Source organism: Orbicella franksi, chromosome 12 (genome assembly GCF_964199315.1).
Source record: "Orbicella franksi chromosome 12, jaOrbFran1.1, whole genome shotgun sequence".
Lineage (NCBI taxonomy): Eukaryota > Metazoa > Cnidaria > Anthozoa > Scleractinia > Merulinidae > Orbicella > Orbicella franksi.
This window is the reverse complement of record NC_138156.1, coordinates 20,025,315-20,050,749: the sequence shown is the minus strand read 5'-3', so window position 1 is coordinate 20,050,749 and position 25,435 is coordinate 20,025,315. Positions and strand designations below refer to the sequence as shown.

Genomic DNA, 25,435 nt, shown 5'->3' with positions numbered 1-25,435 from the left:
TAATTTAGAGAAGACTCAGGCGCCTGTATACCGGTGAAGCTATACGATTTTATGCCCATATGTCAAGCCCAGCGAGGGGTTTTGGATATATTTCCGTTTTATGACCTCGTAAATGAAGTTAGTTTGGGCATCATAACAAAGCCGCACTCAACACACGGGGCTTCCCCAGTCTCTTATACTTTCGTTTACCGTCCTCATCTGTGTTGCCGACCTGGTTGAAGAAGAAGAACGATTCCATCACTTAAGGAAAGATTAATACAGTAAACTGTTTGCTCTTCGAGAAATTAACCGGCAGGTTCTCAATCGATTAATTGTGCATTTGGGATAATAAGCCTTCCTTCCATATTTTTATTACCATATTTTTTTCACATTTGGCTGCGTTTACAAATGAATGCAAAAATTCATTCATTCCCACGTTTCGTTTTAGTTTTAGTCGTCAAAGGCTGCAGCCTGGTAGCCGAAAGCTCAATTTTTAGAAAAACTGTTAAACAGACAACGATTTTAGTTTTTGGTCGTGGAATGTGCGAAGCGTAATCAAGACTATCGTTAGGGCTCAGAAAATCACTCTCTCAGAAGTAAACAAATCGATGTATAAATGCCGCAACGTAAGACACTCTTTTTTTTCATATAAGCATTTATCTTATTAGAATATCGAGGCTGAATAAACCAGAATTTTAGAATAAACCCGAGTTTGAGATTTTGAAAAGAATATAATTCTTTGTGTTAAAAATTTGTAAATACCATACAATTATTTGTTATTAAGTGAACCAATTCAAATAAAATTCTCCCTTTGTTCTCTAAACGACAAAACTAGCCAAAAAAAAAACACTAGCCGTTTGTTCGATCATTATAACATTTCTGCAAGAACAATTGTGTGTCCTAATCTAAGAATATTTACAAAAATATTTTCAGCCAAAAATCGGCAGAGAACTAAGAATATTCAGCCTAGGCCGGAAAAACAATATTCTTGTGTAAAGAGTGAACGTTGAAATATACTTCGCCTTTTCTTCGTTTGATACTACTGTCTTGTCTTTTGAATTAAGTCATCTATTTCACCACTGAAAATCATACACTTGATTTTATATTGGTTACAGTTGAACATAAGGTGATTTAACACACCTTCCTAAGAACTAGTGCTATCATCATCAAAATACACTCTTTTTATACTCTCTAAACAGTACTCAATCCAATACTCAAAGATTGATTGGATTAATCAAACGTTAAATATTTAATCAGGTCTTATTTTGCATTTTAAACTTTTCATTTGAAGAGCGAATTATTGAAACAAGTAATGAAGTGAAATTTGCAATAAGAAATTCATAAATTCATCGTTGAGAGGAGCATGCTGGTTATGTATCTTAGTTGCACATTTCATTTTATAAATATTATTTTCTCTTCCTTTTAGAAGTAAATTATGGCCATGTTTTAAATTTTATTTATTTACTTAGTTATTTATTTATTTATCTCCACAATTATAACAATTACAATTCTTTTTTCAACAATTAAGTTACAGAAGAATGAATAAAGTTTGGTTCACAGAAGTTAACAATGACACCATATTGAATTAATTAAGACAAAAGATTTTGTCAATTCTTATCTACATACTTATTTAACTTAAGATTTAGCGTTGTCTACTTTAATTATCAGTTAAAAAATTGCTTCTTGAAAAATCTTCCATTTTTCTTTAAACAAATTCGTTTTATTCGATTTGAAATATATGTGTTTTTCAGTTTCATATTGAATTACCAAAATTCTTATGCATGAAGTGGCTCAAGGAAGGTAATGTTTCTCTACATCGAAAAGTGCACAAGAAAGATTTTCCTAAAATTACTATATAATTAAATAGATCCATCTCCTCCTCTTCCAAAAAAAAAAAACTGTGGCAATTTTTTTATTTGTAATCAAGACCTTTGCTCTGGTCAGTGTTTTCCTTCAATCAAGGTTGATACATATAAGTTATAGTTGTTAACAGAGATACGCTTGTAAGATGATAGGCATCGTTGGTTAAAGTCTACTAAAACGCTGCGAAATTTTAACTCTGTAACATAGTTTATTAAGAAGAAATCTTTTTTTAAGAAGATAATTATTATATATGGATGGTCATTCTCGTGTGCAATAGTTGTGTTGACCAAAAAAAGTCTTAGATTTAGCAGTAAAGGTTGTTCCTTATTATAATCATGCGACAATGTGTTTATAAATTGGTGTGCAAAGGGAATTTGTAGGTGCATGCATCAGAAGAAGAGTACATTCTCAGGGGATGTTGGTGCATGTATTCTCACGATGTGGGAATGTTATTTTTTAATAAAACTATCCTTCGTGTAGAGAAATATCCGACAGGGGAATCACGTGTGACAACCGTGAAATATCCGATAGGGGAATCCCATGTGGCACTTTACGAAACCGGAAAACGTAACGAAAAGCAACAATGACTTTGTGCAGATGAGAAGTACAATGCTCAACTTGATCGACTATTTTGCTTTCCTGCGGTGCGTCGTTATTCGTGGCAAATCAGGAAGAATGGGAAAATTTCCGTGCCTTGACACCCCGAATCGGGAAAAATACTGTTCCTGGCACGCACTGGACACGTCGCGTTTCCTGGAAAACGGTACTCCTAAATTTGTCGGTATTCTCGAAGAATACGGGTCCGTATCGTGTGATTTCCGGCCACGTCACTCGCTATTTTACGCAGTGATATCCTTTTCGTGCCTAAGTGGCACATAAGACTGCGACCAGATATTTCCACTGCTCTCTATCTGTGGCTGTCTTCTCGAGTTCTCTCTTGTTTCAATTTCTGCCTCAATCGTAATCAGCACATGATATTATATTGCTACGGCAACTGATGATCAGAGAAAATGCAACCACACATAGTCATTTGTTATTAGATATACTTTTTTATCATCGGAAAAGGGAGTTATTCTATCAAGGGGTTTGCGGCATTCAGTCTATCAAACAACTCTAAAATACAAAAAAACACAACTTTCGAAGAGAAGATTTTATCCCTGTGGGGATAAGGACCGAGGTGCTCGTCGGAAATTTTGAAAAGAACCCCTAAGAGATACCAAGATCCTGTTTTGTGGGCGTGGCTTGAAATTTTAATTCACCTTAAGAGGTACCAATTCTGAAACAACACATTTTATCTCCTGCCTCTCCTGTCATATTTTTTTCAGCTCAATACCCTAAAAGGTACCGCAAAAGCTCCTGCTGTGGACCTTTCGAGGCTAAACACTCTAAGAGTGATGATCCAAATGCGCGTTTCTCGTTTAAAAAAAATAAATGTCTGTAAAAAAAACCAAAATAAATGTTTATATTTTCTTGATTTGTATGAATTGCTTATTTCATCATCAGGATGTCATTGAAGAATACGTAAACTGTGTGGGGTGCTTGTGGGGGGTAAGACACACCTCCAAATTTACACAGTTGGTTCCTTAAGTATTTAAGCCACAATTCCAGGTTCCACAATTAGGTTCTAAAGTATTCACGAAACATTTCTACATTTTTACACTTCCACGGTTGGTAACTAGAGTATTGGAGACATTTCCACAATTTCACCACATTTCCACACTTCCATATTTGGTTCCTTATGTCGTCAAGAAACATTTTCAGATTTCCACGCTTCCACAGTTAGTTACTTAAGTATTCAAGAAACATTTCCAGATTTCCATACTTCCACAGTTAGTTCACTTCCGTGATTGGTACCTTAAATATTCAAGACACATTTCCAGATTTCCAGATTTCCTCAGTTAGTTGCTTAAGTATTCAAGAACCATTTCTACATTTTTATACTTCCACAGCTGGTAACTTAAGTATTCAAGACACATTTCCAAATTTTCACTCTTCCACAGTTGGTAACTTAAGAATAAAGACATATTTCCACTTTTTCCAAAAAAGCACAGTGCACAGTTCTAGAAGGGTGGCGGAAATCAATAAACTATGTCTGACGATCAATGTGGAGCCAGAAGCGTTCTAATACGTTTTAATGCTGTGCCTGGTCTGTCCTGTAAATAGGTCTCAAAGGGTCAGCGATTCCTCAGTGAAAAGTATTCTTTCCATTACGATTTCCTGATTACCCAAGATGAAGTGCTGAAATATCGCTTATGGTGCACAGTTCCAAAATTCCAGTGAAGCGAAATGCTCGCGTAGCCAAGTCGAAAGTCAACCCGATGAATTCAAACCTGCAATGAAGAATAACAGAGGGCCTTGATCGAGACAATCACTTTTAAGTCTGCCGAAACGACTCCAATTCCGACACAAGGAAGATGGCGTCGTACATTTAGGTGTCTTCCGGCGGCTTCTAAGGAATATAGAGTTCTAATATTGGCCGTGATATTTATCTGAGGGCTCTCGCCCTTGTCGTTTATGTATATCCTCCTTTGTAAATAGACGAGGGAAACAGTTAGCGTTGGGTTAATAACACAGGCAGAAGAATGCCAGGAATGCACTTCACTGTGTGTTTTCAAGACAGTGCACTAGATTCTGACACCTTCTTTGAATATTTGTAGTTCTGAACTGAAACTGAAATGTGGGGAATCCCCGTATAAAAATAAATTTGAAAGACTGGAAATCTTGAAACGAAAATTAAACTCTTGCAATGTAAGCGTTCTTTTCACGCCTTTCTCCAATACTGCTTTGTCCTTTAGCTTGTTGTTACTGTTGTTAGGATATTATGCTAGAAATGTTTTTTCGATAAAGCTATCGATTCCCCCCGAAGAGGAACAAGTAGGAAGTAGCAGTCTCGATTCCTAGAAAATACGAGCAAGTTTCTAGGAAATAGTCTTTTGACATTGCATCTGATATTATGAGGTCAGCTTATGACATGCTTCTTGTTCTGTCTGTTCTCCTGTTCACTTTGCAATTGAACACATGTGCAAGATATCATAATTTAACTGAGAAATACCCAGCAGTCTCGATTTCTAGGAATCGAGACTGCTACTGCAAGAGTAAACCAACAAACATCTGACAGTTGCAAGTCAAGTACGTTGGCTATGATGGGGGAAGGAGCATGTGTCTGCAGGGTCACAGCCGAAAAGAAAGCCTATAATTATAAGATTACTTTTATAAAGAAACTGTTTACTCCGCACTTTCGATTTCCGAGAATTTCGCTTGAACATCGAAAGCTTAATATTTAGAGAAGAGATGCAGACGCCTGTATACCGGTGAAGCTATACGAGTTTATGCCCATTTGTCAATTCGTAGATCCTACGTTGGCAGCGTTTATCGGATGCGGTCCCTTGCAGTTTCTGGTTTCCCTTTTGTCAAGCCTAGCCGGCGGTTTTGGATATATTTCCCTTTTATGACTAGTTTTGGCATCAAAACAAAACTGCACTCAACACACAGGGCTTCCCTAGTCTCTAATACTTTCGTTTACCGGTTAAGTCCTAATCTGTGTTGCCGACTTGGTTGAAGAAGAAGAAGGAGGAGGAGGAGGAGGAGGAGGAGGAGGAGGAGGAGGAGGAGGAGAAGGATTTCATCACTTAAGGTGAGATAAGCACCGTAAACTGATTGCTATTCGAGAAATAAACAGGCAGTTTCCCAGTCGATTGATTATTCCTTCCTTTCTTCCACTTTAGGTTATTTTTTTACACTTGGCTGCGTTTACAAATGAATCCGGTCCTGGGCCCGTTTCTCGAAAGCCCCGGAAACTTTTCGGGCCCGTAAAGCCATTTTTAGTTCGTCTGTATCTAAAAACGGAGAAGTTTATACTTCTGAAACTTCTTGTATGCACCAAACCTCTAGTCATATTAAGAATTTGTGAATAAAACAGCTCTGTAATCGTAAGGTTCGAGATTTTGTTTAGCTTTCCGGGTGCGAAAACTTTTCGGGACCTTCGAGAAACGGGCCCCTGGGATAATTTGCGGTACAATTTGGGGATCATCTGCAGTAAGGGGATCATTTGCGGGCCTGTACAGCTCTGTCCTTTAGCTTGTTGTTACTGCTGTTAGGATATTATGCTGGAAAGTGTTCTTTCGATTTAACAAATTGACGTCAGTTTTTTATGCGTCTGTCATCGCATTGGCAGGTGATAAATTGCGTCATAACATTGTCAAAGTGGCTGTGGAACCACGAGCCGCGAGTGGTTCCGCAGTAAACTTTGACAATGTTATGACGAAATTTATCATCAATAAGAGGACAGACGCACAAAAAAAAAACTGACGTTAATTTGTTTTTTACAATAACAAGACCCCAAAATGGTCAAATGCCAGGAATAAATGAGGGGAAAAGACGCCGTAAACTTGCCGTAAACAAAGATAAGCGAATTTTATTCAAAATGACGGGAGCATTGTCAATAGTTTTTCTCGCTTTTTGATTGCCTTATTAAGAAAAGTCCATAAAATCTCATTGGCTAAAAAGTTGACAGTTTGACAGCTGAAAGTTGAACTTGAAAGCTTGCATAAATTAAAATTTTATCCGTCTGTACTCTTATTGATGATAAAAATGAGCCAATCAGCGCGCGAGACATTAGACAGTTATTGTGAAAAAAGCTATCAATTCTTGCGATTAAAGTTTTTTTTCGACGAGGAACAAGTAGGAAGTAGCAGTCTCGATTCCTAGAAAACACGAGCAAGTTTCTAGGAAATAGAGTCTATTTACATTGCATCTGCTATTATGAGGTCAGGTTATGACATGCTGTCTGTTGTCCTGTTCACTTTGCAACTGAACACATGTGCAAGAAATCATAATTTAACTGAGAAAGGCCAGACCATGGCGGTCTTCTTGAATTTAAAAAAAAAAAGCGCTTTCGCAATTTTTTGCAAGAGAAAAATAACAAACATCTGCCAGCTGCAAGTCAAGTACTTTGGCTATGATGGGGGGGAGGAGCATGTGTCTACAGGATCACCTATAAGGTAGCCTATAAGGTAACTTCTATAAAGAAACTGTTTACTACGCACTTTCGATTTCCGAGAATTTCGCTTGAACATCGAAAGCTTAAGATTTAGAGAAAAAACTCAGACATCTCTATACCGGGCATCAAAACAAAACTGCACTGAACAGACGGGCTTCCCTAGTCTCTAATACTTTCGTTGCCGACTTGATTGAAGAAGAGGAGCGATTTCATCACTTAAGGTAAGATTAATACAGTAAACTGTTTCCTATTCGAAAAATAAACCGGCAGGTTCTCAATCGATTGATTGTACATCGGAAATAAGTCTTTCTTCCACATTTGTATTCCGTTTGGGTTATTTTTTCACACTTGGCTGTGTTAACAAATGAATGTAAATATTCATTCATTCGCAGGTTTCGGTTTAGTTTTACTCGTCAAAGGCTGCATCCTGGTAGCCGAAAGCTCAGTTGTTAAATAGACAACGATTTTAGTTTTTAGTCGTGGATACGCGAAGCATAATCAAGACTATCGTTAGGGAGTCAGAAAATGCAACTTTGTCACTCTCTCAGAGGTAAACAAATCGACGTAATGGCGCAACGTAATACAGATCAATACACTCTTTTTCGTTCGACAGAATGCAGTTCTAACCGCGTAATGCATAAAAAGTTCGAGATTTGTGAATCTATCTATCTATCCACCCACCTACCTACCTACCTACCCACCTACCTATCTATCTAACAAATTCTTCAGGTACGAATGATGTCATGTCCATGTTCGTCCATGTGCTTTCTTGCGAGTGTTGCGCAATATTGCGGACCGGTTTCGAGTGTCGAGGAAGCTTATTGTGGACTGTAGCGGATACTGAAGTTGTTTATTTAAAGTTCGAAGTCAGTGTTAATGTCATTTAAAAATCTTTTAGACATGTCTTCACGAAATGTGTACGACTTTTCGTACGAACAGAAAGCTGTAGTTTGGCTGCGTGTTGTGTACTCTGTTCTCTTCGACCGAAACCAACGCTGCTTTCTGCTGAAAAAATCAAAGGAGGAAATGAGTTTCACTTCGCTGCCTAGGTTTCTGTGCGAAAACTATGTAACGTAAACCCAACGAAAGTACTTACATAGGATATGAGTTCAACTCCCACAGGGTTGCTTTGGTACACGAACATGCCTCCGTTTCATTGTTTCGGAAGTGAAAATGCCCTGTAGCTGTTACCCCAAAGCCAAGGCGATTCAAAGTCGTGTTCGTAAACAAAATAACTGTCCTAGTTTTGGTACTAAAAGCACGTCGTCTCGCATACCCACGGAACAAACATGGTTGGTGTCGATTTACACGGTCAGTATAAAACACACACTGTGGACTGCGGACTGCTGACTGCGGACTGCAGACTACGCACTACGGACTGGGTATAAAACACAGATTTATGTATAATATTACACGATACATGTATAAACGAGAACAAACCCTCTCGTATGCACGTGCTTTGCGATCAATTCATTTGTTTTGGCTCCTGCTGAAGGGAGACCAATTTCACGCCTACCTAACAGTTCAGGCACAAAATGCTTTCCCTAGAATTTTTGTTTTGTTTTTTTTAACATACCAAGCCTACCAAAACTCGAACGCACTCTTTAATCTACGATCACTACTAGTTTATAAGAATTTATCAGAATTTCAGAATAAACGCGAGGCTGAGATTTTGAAAAGAATATAATAATAAATAAATAATAAAAAATAAATTTGTAAATGCCGTACAATTATTATATGTTATTAGCTAAACCAGATAAAATTCTTCCTTTCTCTGAACGACGAAACTAGCCAAAAACAACACTAGCCGTATGCTCGATTATAATAACATTTCTGCAATAACAATACACCGATTCCAGAAAAAACCGGAAGTTGCACGCAAGCGAGGCTTAATAGCCCTCGAGCTTTCAAAATGGCGGACGAAATGCTGGGGAAGAACGAAAAAATTCGAATGTATGTAGGTTAGAGCTACTTGTCTGGAGCAAATGTGGTAAAGAAAAGGAAAAGAGTTGGACACAAGTGTTGTGCGGCTGCAAACTCTAATAATCGAAGCAAAAACCGACCTCATTTATCATTTCCACGACTGAGTTTCCTTCGGACAAGCTAACCAGATAAACAAAGAAGAAAAAAGTGGGAAATACTTATGCAAAGGGGAGATGTCTATTTTACCTCGGTAGGAAATAATTTTTGTTTTTCCGAGCACTTCTTGCCAAGTGATTTTAAACTGAGTACACTTTTTGAAACTGGGAGCCGTACCCTCGGCTTTCCCTTGGGCAAAAGTTGATGAGGAATCTCTGTGTAGAGCAAAATATATGATGCATCTGAGTCTGGCATATGAATACCCATCAGCTTCAATCAACTTAGGAATTAATCAGTTTTCATGCCTCTGAGGTAAACAAAAAAATTTTCCCAAAAACAATGTTGAATGTGGAAGGACATTAGTGATTTAAATACAGCCATTGATGAATTTTGAATATTTTTTACTCGCTTAATATTTCAGCAAGATCTGGCTTTTAGGTTTAATGTTTCAGAACTAGCAGTGTCAGATAAATTATTGCATGGGCCAATTTCCTGTATTTGATGTTGGGGAGCCAGCCCATGAATTATTTACCTGAAGTTTTCCTAGGCTGAATTTGAAAGCATAAGGTGCAGAATAGACTGCAGAGAGATAACAGGTCAGACACCCAAGACCTGGACATCCAAAAGTGAACTTTACTCTGAATAAGTCTGACAACACATTTTAAGGCCTAGTAGGAATTTTCCTTAATGTCGTAGATTTGATAGACAGCTTGTACTGGCAAGCAGGAAGGTTATAATCTTCATCCATTCTATGCAACCAAGTAAATCAGAACTGACTATAATTTTAATGCCAATTTTCTAAGGAAGACTGTTTTCCAACCATGAACCAGAACTGCAAATGTAAGAATACAAGCTGAAATGGCTATTAGGAAAATAAATGGATGGCATGTATTTGATGGTGTAACTCCACTAAGGTTGTGTAGAGTTGTTAATCAACCCTGGATAGTGAGCTATTTGCTTGTAAACTGGCAGAAAAAAGTTATCTGATGTTTATTTGTCATTTGGTAGTGACTTTAAACAGAGTACATGATATTGTTCATCAGTGGTAATTAAATATTTGGTGATTTCCACCATACTGAAATTGTGCATTATGTGGCTTCATGTTCTATTTTCTGGCACAGGGTGTAACATAGAAGGACACATGGTAGAGCTGGTGTATAATTTTGCTAATAACATAAAAGCGCAATTGAATTTGACCTCATTGAGAATTTTCTACGCTGTATGATCTTATAGATTCCCAATTGTTTTGAACTATTTTGAAATATTTATTCAAATATTCATCACCAGAGAAAAACTGGAAGTAGCTGAATTTTCTAATATTAGATGCTGGACAAAATTTTTGGACCTTTGATATACATTGTTTATTCTGGCTTTAGCAATAATCACATCATGTAAGGCCATCTCTAAGCATTAGGTAAGCCAATTCATATGTAATATATTTATCATAAATTGTTCAATATTCTTTAGCATCTCCTTCCACCATTCTATGTCCAAGGCATTTTGCTCATTAAAAATTTGCAGTTACTTTCAATTATAGCCGGGACATTCCAAAGTCTGTTCACAACAAAGAGTAGTTGTTGTACATTGTACATCATAAACTGAAGTTCATATGACTCTTGTTTACTTTTAAACCAGTGTCAAACATTTTGCATATTGATTTTGTAAGGCAATCTTTCAGGGTCTCACTATCCATAACAATGACATTCCTAGCTTAAATTATTTCATGGAGATTGCCCTTACTTGGGTCTATAACCTCAGTCCAGCCGGGGGACCCTGGGGAGGCCCCCGAAATTTCCCTTTTCTCTTGAACAAAAAAAAAAAGCATTTTGTTACTTGCACCTTCGTCGATCCCTGTTGATGCATTATTTCAGTGTACTTGTTCATTACTAGTTGCTAGTTTTCTAGGCCATCTTTCATGGCATGTGACTGATAGTCTTTGTTACACTGTAGTACACGTCACTGATAATTTTATTGCTGATTTGACTGATGAATCAGCTTTGTGATTGCGTCCTACCCTGTAACGCAATGATGCTGTCATTGTACCGAACCCTTGCTTATACCTTTCTTGGCGAGTAGATCGTGGTCTTGTTTGATACTCTGATTAGCATCTTTTGAACTTTTAAAAGGATTTCCCTTTATTCTCTAACACCGATTGTTAATTTATGAAGAGAGATTGGATGTTCTCAAACTTGAGAAGACTGAAGTGGTCAGTGAAAAATGAATCAGCCGTAGGAAATCTTTTAAAGTGTTTTGTTGCAATATTCCCGATATCCGACACAATTTTAAAATTTACTTCCGTATGTTCTTTCGATCTCTTGCTGTAGCTTTAGTAAAGCATTCTTCGGGTCAGGGTCGTAAACTTTTACAATTTTCATTTCATTCAGATTCTTTTTCCTAAACCGACCATAAACAAAGTTCTTTTAGGCAATAAAAATGGTGAGAACAGGTTGTTTTTGCGCATATTAGAGATCGAGACAATCGAAGGATGGAAAACATACCCGTCTAAAAGTTCCTTTATTTTGCCCCTTTGATTTATACGGCGACTTTTAAGCCAGAATTTCGATTGGCTGAGTGTCAAGTTTTCAATGTTCTTCGCTCACACTGACGCCGGGAATATCATCAGAAGAGAGATTTGCCTTTCTTCTTCGTTCGCCATGTTGCTTTAATTACCGCGAGGGCTATTAAGCCTCGTTTCGGTGCAACTTCCGGTTTTTTCTGGAATCGGTGTATTGTCTATCTTAATCTAAGAATACTCACAAAAATATTTTCAGCAAAAAATCGGCAGAGATATAAGAATATTCAGCCTAGGCCGGAAAAACAATATTCTTGTGTAAAGAGTGAGCGTTGAAATATACTTCGACTTTCCTTCCTTTGATACCACTGTCTTGTCTTTTGAATTAAGTCATATATTTCACCTCTGAAAATCACTCACTTGATTTTATATAGAATACAGTTGAACATAAGGTGATTTAACACACCTTTCTAAGAACTAGTGCTATCATCATCAAAATACACTCTTTTTATACTCTCTAAATGGCACTCAATCCAATACTCAAAGCCGTGATTGGATTAATCAAACGTTGAGTATTTAATCAGGTCTTGTTTTGCATTTTAAACTTTTCATTTGAAGAGCGAATTACTGAAACAAGTAATGAAGTAAAATTTTCAAGAAGAAATTCATAAATTCATCGTTGAGAGGAGCGTGCTGAGTATCTGTATTTCAGTTGCACATTTTATTTTATAAATACTTTTTTTCTCTTACCTTTGGAAGCAAATTATGGCTATTTTTTAATTCAAGTTTTTTTTTTTATTCAGCCAGTTATTTATTGATTTATTTATTTATCTCCACAATTACAGCAATTACGATTCTTTTTTCAACAGTTAAGTTACAGAAGAATGAATAACGTTTGGTTTACAATAATTAACGATGACACCATATTGAATTAATTAAGAAAAAAGATTTTGTCAATTCTTATCTACATTCATATTTAACTTAACGATTTTCCTTAACGATTTTCCTTAATAATAGCGTTGTCTTATAATTATTTGAAATATATGTGTTTTTCAGTTTCATATTTAATTACCAAAATTCTTGTGAAGTGGCTCAAGGAAGGCAATGTTTCTCTACATCGACAAGTCCACAAGAAGGATTTTCCTAAAATTACTATATAACTAAATAGATCCATCTCCTCCTCCTCAAAAAAAAAAAATTGTGACTATTTTTTTTTTATTTTTAATCAAGGCCTTTGCTCCGATCAGTTTTTTCCTTCAATCAAGGTTGATACATATAAGTTATATATTTGTGTTAACGGAGATACGCTTGTAAGATGATAGGTATCGTTAGTTACAGTCTACTAAAATGTTGCGAAATTTTAACTCCGTAAAATAGTTTATTAAGACAAAATCTTTTTTTTTAAGAAGATAATTATTATATATGGGTGGTCATTCTCGTGTGCAATAGTTGTTTTGTCAAATAAAAGTCTTACATTTAGCAGTAAAGGTTGTTCCTTGTTATAATCATGCGACAACGTGTTTATAAATTGGTCTGCGAAGGAAATTGTGTGACACTTCACGAGACCGAAAAATATAACGAAAGGCAATAATGACTCCAAATTTACACAGTTGGTACCTTAAGTATTTAAGCCACATTTCCAGGCTCCACAATTAGGTACTAAAGTATTCAAGAAACATTTCTACATTTTCACACTTCCACGGTTGGTGACTTAAGTATTGGAGACATTTCCACAATTTCACCACATTTTTACACTTCTTTATTAAGTACCTTAAGTATTCAAGAAACATTTCCAGATTTCCACACTTCCACAGCTAGTTACTTAAGTATCAAAGACACATTTCCAGATTTCCACACTTCCACAGTTAGTTCCTTAAGTATTCAAGAAACATTTCTACATTATTACACTTCCATGGTTGGTACCTTAAATATTCAAGACACATTTCCAGATTTCCAGATTTCCAGATTTCCACAGTTAGTTACTTAAGTATTCAACAGCCATTTCTAGATTTTTACACTTCCACACTTGGTAACTTAAGTATTCAAGACACATTTCCAAATTTCCACACTTCCACAGTTGTTAACTTGAGAATAAAGACATATTTCCACTTTTTCCAAAAGAAAAGCAAAGAGAACTTTTTTTAATATTTGCATGCATGAATTTGCTCGTCAATACCTTAATTATGAATAATTTTGGTGACTGTGCGTTCCATTCCGACGACGCACAGTGCTCTTCTACCCGAAGTAAAAGCCTTACATGCGAACCCTAAATCTGATTCTAAATCTCTTTTCCTACAGGAGATAAAGTCTACGATTTCCAATGTCCTGGCATTTGCGCATAGACCTATTAGCCGCCACGATCCCACCAAAGACCGAAGAAGGTGAAACCTACATAATAAATGTGCAGTGTCATGGCACTGGTCGAAATGACTACAAAGTGATCATGAAAAGCTCGAAAGCACTTTACTGACAGAGTACCTGAGAAAATGTGAGGTGCCAGACCTCAACCAGAAGCTAATGAAGTTGACGTTTGATATCACGCCAGCCGACAAAGCGAATAGCTTCTGCAAAAGTGTTCTAGAAAGAGGGGTATTTTGTCGTCAACATACCTACCTCTTCCTTGGTCACTCGAATGAACAACTGAAGACAAAATCCTGCTACTTGATGAGAGCCACCCAGGACGAAATTTACAAGCATTTGGCGAAGTTTGGCGACTTTCTTGAAGATTACTCGGTCAACACGGAAACGAGATTAATGACGTCAAAGGGGGCGGGGCTTCTGGTTACCATGGATACGTCAAACTCGAGAAAACAATAGAACTCCTTTCCATAACAATGCTTTTTCATTTGCATCACAATACCTGTCAAATCCGTACTGGACTATAGCCCATACCACTACTTAAGAACTAGTGCTATCATCATCAAAATACACTCTTTTTATACTCTCTAAACACTGCTCAATCCAATACTCAAGGATTGATTGGATTAATCAAACTTTGAGTATTTAATCAGGTCTTGTTTTGCATTTTAAACTTTTCATTGGAAGAGCGAATTACTGAAACAAGTAATGAAGTGAAATTTGCAATAAGAAATTCATAAATTCATCGTTGAGAGGAGCATGCTGCTTATGTATTTTAGTTGCACATTTCATTTTATAAATATTATTTTCTCTTCCTTTTAGAAGTAAATTATGGCTATTTTTTAAATTTTATTTATTTACTTAGTTAGTTATTTATTTATCTCCACAATTATAACAATTACAATTCTTTTTTCAACAATTAAGTTACAGAAGAATGAATAAAGTTTGGTTCACAGAAGTTAACAATGACACCATATTGAATTAATTAAGACAAAAGATTTTGTCAATTCTTATCTACATTCTTATTTAACTTAACGATTTTCCTTAACGATTTTCCTTAATAATAGCGTTGTCTTATAATTCGTTTTATTCAATTTGAAATATATGTGTTTTTCAGTTTCATATTTAATTACCAAAATTCTTATGAAGTGGCTCAAGGAAGGCAATGTTTCTCTACGTCGACAAGTCCACAAGAAAGATTTTCCTAAAATTACTATATAACTAAATAGATCCATCCCCTCCTCAAAAAAAAAAAAATTATGACTATTTTTTTTTTATTTTTAATCAAGGCCTTTGCTCCGATCAGTGTTTCCCTTCAATCAAGGTTGATACGTATAAGTTATAGTTGTGTTAACAGAGATACGCTTGTAAGATGATAGGCATCGTTAGTTATAGTCTACTAAAATGCTGCGAAATTTCAACTCTGTAAAATAGTTTATTAAGAAGAAATCTTTTTTTAAGAAGATAGTTATTATATGGTCATTCTGGTCATTCTCGTGTGCAATAGTTGTTTTGTCAAATAAAAGTCTTACATTTAGCAGTAAAGGTTGTTCCTTGTTATAATCACGCGACAACGTGTTTATAAATTGGTGTGCGAAGGAAATTGTGTGACACTTCACGAGACCGAAAAATATAACGAAAGGCAATAATGACAGTTGGTACCTTAAGTATTTAAGCCACATTTCCAGGCTCCACAATTAGGAACTAAAGTATTCAAGAAACATTTCTACATTTTCACACTTCCACGTTTGGTGACTTAAGTATTGGAGACATTTCCACAATTTCACCACATTTCCACACTTCTTTATTAGGTACCTTACGTATTCAAGAAACATTTCCAGATTTCCACACTTCCACAGCTAGTTCCTTAAGTATTCAAGGAACATTTCTACATTATTACACTTCCATGGTTGGTACCTTAAATATTCAAGACACATTTCCAGATTTCCAGATTTCCACAGTTAGTTACTTAAGTATTCAACAGCCATTTCTAGATTTTTACACTTCCACACTTGGTAACTTAAGTATTCAAGACACATTTCCAAATTTCCACACTTCCACAGTTGTTAACTTAAGAATAAAGACATATTTCCACTTTTTCCAAAAGAAAAGCAAAGAGAACTTTTTTTTAATATTTGCATGCATGAATTTGCTCGTCAATACCTTAATTATGAATAATTTTGGTGACTGTGCATTCCATTCCGAGGACGCATTGTGCTCTTCTACCCGAAGTAAAAGCCTTACTTGCGAACCCTAAATCTGATTCTAAATCTCTTTTCCTACAGGAGATAAAGTCTACGATTTCCAATGTCCTGGCATTTGCGCATAGACCTATTAGCCGCCACGATCCCACCAAAGACCGAAGAAGGTGAAACCTACATAATAAATGTGCAGTGTCATGGCACTGGTCGAAATGACTACAAAGTGGATCATGAAAAGCTCGAAAGCACTTTACTGACAGAGTACCTGAGAAAATGTGAGGTGCCAGACCTCAACCAGAAGCTAATGAAGTTGACGTTTGATATCACGCCAGCCGACAAAGCGAATAGCTTCTGCAAAAGTGTTCTAGAAAGAGGGGTATTTTGTCGTCAACATACCTACCTCTTCCTTGGTCACTCGAATGAACAACTGAAGACAAAATCCTGCTACTTGATGAGAGCCACCCAGGACGAAATTTACAAGCATTTGGCGAAGTTTGGCGACTTTCTTGAAGATTACTCGGTCAACACGGAAACGAGATTAATGACGTCAAAGGGGGCGGGGCTTCTGGTTACCATGGATACGTCAAACTCGAGAAAACAATAGAACTCCTTTCCATAACAATGCTTTTTCATTTGCATCACAATACCTGTCAAATCCGTACTGGACTATAGCCCATACCACTACTTAAGAACTAGTGCTATCATCATCAAAATACACTCTTTTTATACTCTCTAAACACTGCTCAATCCAATACGAAATTCACAAGCATTTGGCGAAGTTTGGCGACTTTCTTGAAGAGAAAAACCTAGGAAAGCGGGCAAGAAATATTGCAATGCTTTTTACGCCGCTAAACAAAGTCGTGCCATTGACTACAAAGGAGTACAAAATGCAAGCAGACATTACGGGCGGTATTACCAGAACGTACTCTTTCACTGATGGATGTGGATTTATGTCTCCTGAATTCTCTTCCGAAGTACAGCGAATCTTCGAGCTTGATTATCAGCCCAGCGCTGTCCACGTCCGCTATCGAGGCATCCAGGGTATGCTGGTACTCAAAGAAGATTTGGCAGACGTTAAAGTGCTGTTCCATAACTCAATGTAGAAGTTTGTTACCCCAGATGAGAACATGCCTGAAGGGTTCAGCTTCGCTGATGTTGTGGATTATTCCCGCCCTTACGTCAACGGATACCTCGACACTCGAATGGTCATGCTTCTTGCTGATAGAGGAGTATCAGCTAAGAATCTACACGACTTGCAGACAGGCTACTATGAATTGTTAGAAGACATGTGCAGGAAGACTGCCGAGGCCGAGTATTTCCTGCGTTGCAAAGGAGAATTCCGTCTTCTGCAAGATATTCAACACAAAGGCATTGATAGCACCACAAAAAAGCACTTGAAAGGTCTGAGAAAACAAGAACTGGATGAGACGGAAAAAGCTGCATACACGAGAATTCTGGTTCCCAAGCCTCGACTGGTGTTTGCTGTTTGCGATCCTTACAAGAAACTGGGGTACGGAGAGTGCTACTTCTACCCCACGATGTTAGAGGACGAAACGGAAGGTTTTATCCCTGGCCAGGAGTTTGTGGTAATGCGAGACCCATGTTACCATCCTGGAGACGTGCGTGTGCTGAGAATGACCAAGGAAAAGCAAGGGTACGAGAACCTGAGGGATTGTCTAGTTCTGCCCGTCAAAGGCCCACGTCCTCACGCGTTTGAATGTTCCGGTGGAGACTTGAGTGGAAACAAGTTCTTTGTCAGCTGGGATGAGAAACTCATTCCAAATAAAATAACAAGCCCCTGTGCTTATCCCCCAAAGAGGACGCCTGGATGTCGCAAAGCCGCGGCATTTGTACCCTGTTGTCAACTACCCAAGACCAAACTGAGCCCTGCTTGGCGAAATAGAGAAGGCCGACAGGAAATACGCGAATACTTTGCCTCCTACGAAGATGATTTAACAGACAAGATTGACGCGACCTACATGAAGTATGCAGCTGCCTTTGGCCCATCATCAAAAGAGTGCCGAGAGCTCAGTAAGATGCTTTACCAAGCAAATGATTTGACCCAAGATAGAATTGCACTGGAAAAGAAGTGGCTGAAGTGGAAGAAAGCGGAACCTCGCGCAAAATGTGAAGTGCCTCCTCGTGATACATTTATGCTTAGTGAAACATCTCCTCCTATTAACGACAAAAGAAACGAAAATGAAGATGATCAAGTTCCACTCATCAGACAGCGCCGCCTTTTCTGGCGTCGAGACAGGCCACAGTGTTGTCATGGAGACAAGGTACATGAAATTATTAACAAGGAGGCTGAAAAATTTGTAAAAACATTTGCTGGTGAAAGGAAAAAGATAGTTTAGAAAATGATTATATGAAATGACTTTTTACCGTACAGAAACATTTCCTGCTCCATAGAAGAAAAAAGAGACACTTGGTTTAACATTCAGACGCCATATTAGTACTCGGCGAGTTGCTGACTGTATCATTAATGGATAACCTACAGTGATGGATGATTACCTTGATTAACAGTTACTATCAAAAGATTACGTTACTTTAGTATGCTCGTTTACATACAATCTGTCACTGATTAGAGACGAAAATCCCTAAACGGAATGCAAATGTACAAGGTTTATTCCCAATGAACCATCAATCGATCGAGAACCTACCGTTTTCTTCTCGAACAGCAAACTTTTTATTTATCTTACCTTAAGTGATGACTTCTTTCTTCTTCTTCAACCAACGTGTGGCACTTCAGATGAGTACTTAAAAGCAAACGAAACTACTATGGAGTAGAGAAGCCCCTTAAGAAATTAACTTCATCCGCTATGAGGTCATAAAAGAAAAATTTCCTGTTTGTTCACGTGACCTGGGGCAGTGGTCAACAACATAAAATGGAAATTCCGCCAACAATTTATCGACGCAGGCTAGAGATTTCCGTTCCAATTGAGTTAATATGCCTGAAACTCTAATTTTAATTTTTTTTTTTCTTTGTTACTATTTGAAATTGATCTCTTTTTATCAAACATTGTAAAATAGAAATGAGACATGAGGGAACTTTGATCTTTGGACCCACGGGCTGAAATTAGTCCCAGAGTGGGCTGAAATAGTCCTTTAACACGGCTGTTTTGGTATGCATTGTACTCAAATTGCTCCCGGCCACACAATGCTGAATCAGGTCTTGAGTCTCTAGGGTTATATTTTCACTTTGGGGCTGGAACAGATTTGGTTAGTTTACGGTTTACTGGGATAAATTTTACACCTCAAAAAGACGGAGTTACAGACTTTTCAACACGATGCTTAAACGACTTTCGTTTCTTATTTCTCTGTGGGTCTGGATGGGGTTAACTGACAAGTGACAAATGGCAAAAAAAATAACTGACAACTACCCAAACATTTAACTGGCAACTGACATTTGTAGTCAGATTTGCTAACACCAGACCAAAGGTTTTTAGCCCTTGATATTCGTTTGAAATTCATTAAAATACTATTACTTTATAAGTCTGTTATTGTAAATCATTTTTAATTTGACCCTCATACTATCTGATACATGATCATCGATTGAAGGCCATGCGCTTCAGGCCTCAGGGAGAATAGAAATGTCTGCGGTTATTTTGTACTCCCGGAATTCCGTTTAATGGTTCGCTTTTCAAAATTTCAACAATTTCCGGATTTTCTGCAAACTGTCCCCCGAAATTTCCTTACCCGGTATTTATTTGTCACCGTTTCGAGATTTTCGGAATTTTTGGTTGAATTAAAAGTGCCCCAGGAGAGGTTTTAGGACTTCAGTTAATTATTAATTAACAGCCACTCAACTGATCATGACAACTGACAAATGGCCCAAAATTCCACTGACAACTGACAATTGGACAAAATGTTAACTGTTAACTGACATTTGCACCCCGTCTCCATCCAGGCCATCTTCTATGGCACAAATTGTAAAGGGCTTGCAATCAAGCACGATCCCGTTTTCACTGTCTTCCGCACCGGACAGGACATCACCAGGTGGGCACTCCGGCAAATTTAAATCGGCACAGTAATCGAGCAGCCGTACGTGAAAACGGTTTTCAGGATTTTCCTGGGCACGAACGCTTTTCTAACAACAAACTCGTTCCCAGGGCTTTTCCAAATCTCTAAAGTAAAAGCCCTGGAGAAGAGTTTGTTCTAATGAGTACCAACCCTACTGGTACAAGAGCCGCTCTGGCCGGAGAGAAGGAAGATTGCGTGGCGAGACCAAAAACCGTCTGCATAGGAGGCTGACACAGACGCTCTTTGGAGTCGTCGTAGGCATTTCTTGTAGCTTTAAGAGAAATCTTTTTTACAATAACTGTCTAATTTCTCGCTCGCTGATTGGCTCATTTTTATCATCAATAAGAGTACAGACGTATAGAATTTTAATCTGAAAATACGGCCAACGCAGCCAACACAATCAGTGCAACCTACCCGGGGGCATGATGGTCTGCTAAGTGGTTTGGTTATATAATGATCAATCTAACTGTATTGGAGAATCTTTGCTGACGTCATTGTTTACATTTTTCCTCATTAACAGACGATTTTGCGCAGAGAAGGCATCACACTAGACACTAATTGACTACAAACATTTAAAGAGCTTCTGAAACTTTATTGTAGGTGGAAATTTGGGCTCTTTGCGTGTAATATTCGAGGAGAAACTGGCTTAAAAAACTGCACAATTTCTTGGTGGCAAAAGCGCCTAATGAGTTATATATTCTGTGTAAAATTTTAAGTTTTAAACCCCCGTCGCACAAAAAGTGTTCAATACAACGGGCTCAAATTCCTTGAGACAGTTAACCGTGCTGTGCCCTTTCAAGATTCAGAGCTAATGCTTTTGTGGCTCCATCAGAAACTATATTGATTATGCTAATGAGGCAAATATTGTAAATAGTTAGGTGTTTTGCATTGGACTGTGGTATGACTGTAAACAGCCATGACGTCACATTGCATTTCTTGCATGATATCGTACATTTGTAAGAGATATATAATTGCCCTCGAGTTTGGAGACATACAAAGCACACCGTGATGGAAATTTCAGTTTCTTCTAGCTTGTCTGTCTCCATTTTCAGATTAGTTTTCGCTTTTTAAAATGAATACATTTTAATCGAATGAAACTTAAAAAAAGAGCAACCCTCTTTCCTATAAGCTAAGATTATTGTTGGTAACAGCATTAATTATTTCAGACCTTTGAGAGGTATCTCAGTTCTTTAGATAAACGAAAAGAATAAATACATGTACGCATGGTGAGCTTCTTTCTTACCTACAGTTAAATAACCTTGTAAGAAAAATCGCGCTAAAAACAGTACTTCTATCACTCAAAAGGAAAACAGCGCCAGTCAAAAGCTGTTAACGTAATGATGGCGCCAGCAAAAATATAAAAAAAATTACATTTTCAAAGTCAAAATAAATGAGTGATTTTCCTTTCGTTTTCTCATATTGGTTTCCAAAAGAAATAAAAAACATTTTCTCCGTGTTTCTTGCGAGTTATAAAAACCATTGCGAAAGTTTGGGAGAATTCAAAAAAGCGGTAGAAACATTCGCCTGTGGCTTGTGTTTCTGCAGCATTTCTTGTTCTTCCAAATTTACACTCGAGTTCCTATTTAACAATTAGACTACGAGCCCAGGTTCTCTGAGCGAATCGTCAACGAGGCGTGGCCGAGATTGTGTGCTCCCTGTGTTCACAACAGAAAACTAAAACGATCTATTGAGAAATTTTGATTTTGCAGCACGCTACAGCTTAATTAGCCTGCAAGCTTATTCGTACGGATAAAGTCCCACATTTATTCCTGTAATGCTTCTTCGACAAACTTTTTTGCTCGTTCTTCAAGTTTCCGCACCTCGTGACGCATTTGAGGCGTTTTACGACGTGCGCCGCGAAAAAATCGCACTGCTCCTGTTCCATCACAATTTGTCATCTCCACACTTGTTTCATCTTCGTCTTCATTTCTATCTCCAGGCTCTTCTTCTCCGTCTTCTTCTGTTCTAAGAAGAGGTGACCCCTCTGACGATGAGGCTTCTGCAGAGCTCGTGGTCCTCGTGGTCTCATTCTTTTCAAACATTGCTAACTTCTGCGACAAAACGTCTCTATCGACCGTTTGGTTGGCGGCCTGGTAAGACATCTTGCTAAGCTGTTTGCATTGTTTGGAAGATGGGCCATGGGTTGCTGCAAGCTTCATATAAGTCTTGTCAATCCTTTGAGGCAGGTCGTCCGTAAAGTTGGCAAAATACTCGATCAGTTCCTCTCGACATCTCTTCTTTCTCTCTCGGTTCCGCTTGAATAGCCATTTAACATTAGCGCGCAGTTTAGCACAGGCCTCGGATGTATATTCCTTTATTGTCGGTGAATAACTGCACGGGTTTATGGCTTTTTTTGGTACGAGTTGTTGATCCCAGCTGACAAAGAACTTACTTCCGCCCAGATCTCCTCCGCAGCGCTCGAACGCGTGGTCCTTTCCTGGTAGCACCAGACAGTCCTTCAAGTTCTCGTATCCAAGCTTCCCGTGGGTCAACTTCAAAATTTGTATGTCTCCAGGATGGTAGCATGGGTAGCGGGCGACCACGATCTGTTCTTCAGAGGAAAATGCTCCGGCTTCGTCATCTAGCAGTGTAGGTTTGAAGTAGCACTGACCCTTCTGTAGTCTGTCGTGAGGATCACAAACACCAAACACTACTCTAGCTTTGGGGACCAAAATTCTGACACGTACCACGGGACTTCTTGGCGGCTCGTCGTCTTCGGCAGGGAGAACATAGCTACGATCGATCATCTCTTCTATCTCATTACGCTTTATGGTCGTCAAAACGTCTCTCGTAAGTCTATCAATTCCACTTCTGATATTTCCTGCATCTCTCCCAGTCAGGCGTAAGAGATATTGAGCGGACGCGGAGTCATCGGGTATTTTCCTCAACAAGTCTAGATAACCCTCATGCAGGGCTTGGAGATAACTGATTGGCACCCCTCTGGACTGAAGAAGTATGATCAATCGAGTATCAAGGTACCCGTTTATGTGAGGCTTGGAATAATCCAAGATTCCTATGAAAGGAATATGTTGACGCACCTCGTTGTTCGGAATGTTGAATTTCTGCATGGACTGGCGGGGCTGCACCTGAGGGGCGTTTGTGGGGTCATCTCTCAGCACCAACGTACCTTGAAAACCTTGGTAATTTACTAGGACGGCGCTAGGTTCGGGATAGCTAAGGCCAAGTTGGCGTCGCACCTCAGTAGTAAACCCATTTGACATAAAACCACAGCTATTAGTAAAAGCGTGCGGTTTTGTTCCAAAAAATCCACTCTTGATATCTGGCTCGACTTTGTAATCCTCTCTAACAAGGTCTAGCATATGTTCAAATCCAACGAATAACAAGCTGATTCTTTTGGACCGCTTTCTCACATCCGTCATCTTAACGAAGTTATCAAACCGTGCCAACAGATCATGAATTTCATCTTCCGACGCGTTCATTAAGTAGCACTTTTTCTCCCTGAACTGACTGTCGGAATGACCAAGGTAACGATAGTGCCGTCCTTCGCAAAATATGTTCCTCTTCAAAATGCCTACACAAAAGTTGTTACTCCCGTTTTGCACAATTGGTTCACTGAAAGAGACAGACATCAGGTTACCGGGGAAAGAACCATTCCCATTAGTACGTCTTAAGTACTCGAACAACAGACTTCTTTCCAGTTTCCTGTACTCGAATCAGTAATCGTTATCGTTTTCCCCCAAATAATCCACATGTTTTATGTAGTCGGCTTCGCAATCGGTGGGCGGAGCAGCGTTTTCAGGAACAGTGATACAAACAGGATAAGCCATAAGACCTTTGGTACTGTTACAATCGACTCTTGGTGGCTGCAGAGAGACAAAAAGCCACTCAGTATAGTAAATCAAGTTGTGTGATTGTGAGGTTTTGGTTAGTCAACCTTGGAAACTGCTTTTAATTCTGATCACACTCCTTCTGGGTGCCGGGGCTTAAGGAGCTTCCTTGGTTAATGCGCACACGTTCTGCGCATTACAAGATGGTCCCACAGGAATCTCGGATTCTAATTTATTCGCCTTGGTAGATTACTGTTAGAACATTCCATGAAAGAGCGTATTAAATGGTGGTGATATGTTTGTATGAAAGCGAATAAAAACAAGCAGAGTCGATCAGACGAATTACTCCACCGGGGCGAGAAATTCTCGATGCTCAGAGTGTGTAGCGTAAAGGAAGTTTGCGTCTGGAGACGTTTAGGTAGATATAAGAATACCGAACTACCGAACTGAAAAACTCACTTACGTTCGGCGTAGAAGAGGTATTAATAAAATATGAGAGGATAGGGTATTCTTAAGAGAAAGATTTGTTTGTTTTTTTTTCAGTGTGCACGTTCACTGTATATTATGGCATCAGAACCTCCCTATGTAATTCAATACCATATTTTCGTCTTTAGCTTTTTTCCAAGCTGTTTTCGCATGATATATCTGTTCCGACACCAGGCATCGCACAAGAGACTTAACGCTTAGGAATCAGTAACAGTAGTCTTTCTTATTAGCTAGTCGATATAAAGCGCTATTGAAGTCTCGCTATCAAACTTAGTGTACGTAAAGGTGCATCATAACAATATGATGCGACGCTCTTGTCGTCAGCAAAGTTAAATTTGCTTCGCCATTTTCATTGGCAATATTATAAAACAATTGATTCATGCTTTTAGCTGTGCATTATCAAGTTCTGATGCACTTGGGAAGTTTGGAGTGGCCTCGACCAACTCTTACGCTTCTCTTCGTCCTCACTCGGAAGCTCATAAGAACCATAAGAGATACAGTGCCTTGTAAACAATGGAAATTTTGAAATGCCTGCGTAGTTCTGTTCGCAGTCAAATCCAAAGGAGAGCTAAAGAACGCTTATAATGAAACGACCTCTTGTTCATTACTTCTATCATTTGTTCTAAAATGACTTGAAAGTTCCATTTTAAAGTTTTTCTTCTTGGTGTTCAGGGTTCATTAGCTATGACGTCGATAATCCGACTTGACTGACAGATAGTGCATTATTTTTCATATCAACCTACTGTTATCTGTGGCCTGTGTCTTCGTTTTCTCTACATGCCTTCTTCTCTCAGTACTTCATATAAACACAGATAATGACAGCAGCTGACGGCTTCCTAGAATGCAGCAAACTATGAGCGTTGACAGCGTTCACGGCATGGCGGCGCGCAAGATTCTTTCAACTCACTTGCATAGTTCGTGAGCCGTATCCAGGAATGCATGAGCTACAATTAGGGGAATCCCCGAACTAGATTTAGAAATTCCTTGATCTATTATTTTCGTCCTTTTCATAACCAATATCGTTCCTTCCTTTGGCTATTTGGTACTGTTGTTAGGAGAGCATAGTATGGAACATATTCCTGTATAAATCGTTTCAATCCCGCGATTGAAGCTTCTTACAAAATAACACATTGTTATGACGTGTAAC

General features: G+C 38.3%; 1 protein-coding gene and 1 pseudogene across 1 annotated transcript; one reads left to right on the top strand and one right to left on the bottom strand.

The window, feature by feature from the left end:
* Positions 1–16,824: 16,824 nt before the first annotated feature.
* LOC145462288 (uncharacterized) lies at positions 16,825–18,348 on the top strand (annotated as a pseudogene).
* A 3,429-nt stretch (positions 18,349–21,777) lies between these two features.
* On the bottom strand, positions 21,778–23,604 carry LOC145462287 (uncharacterized). Its single transcript, XM_081445789.1, has one exon. It carries the CDS (start codon positions 23,602–23,604, stop codon positions 21,778–21,780), a length of 1,827 nt encoding a protein of 608 aa, XP_081301915.1.
* Positions 23,605–25,435: the final 1,831 nt, after the last annotated feature.

What these genes read in the sequence shown, in the direction of transcription:
- LOC145462287 (XM_081445789.1), bottom strand. Translation starts at nt 23,604, where the DNA reads ATGTCTGTCTCTTTCAGTGAACCAATTGTGCAAAACGGGAGTAACAAC.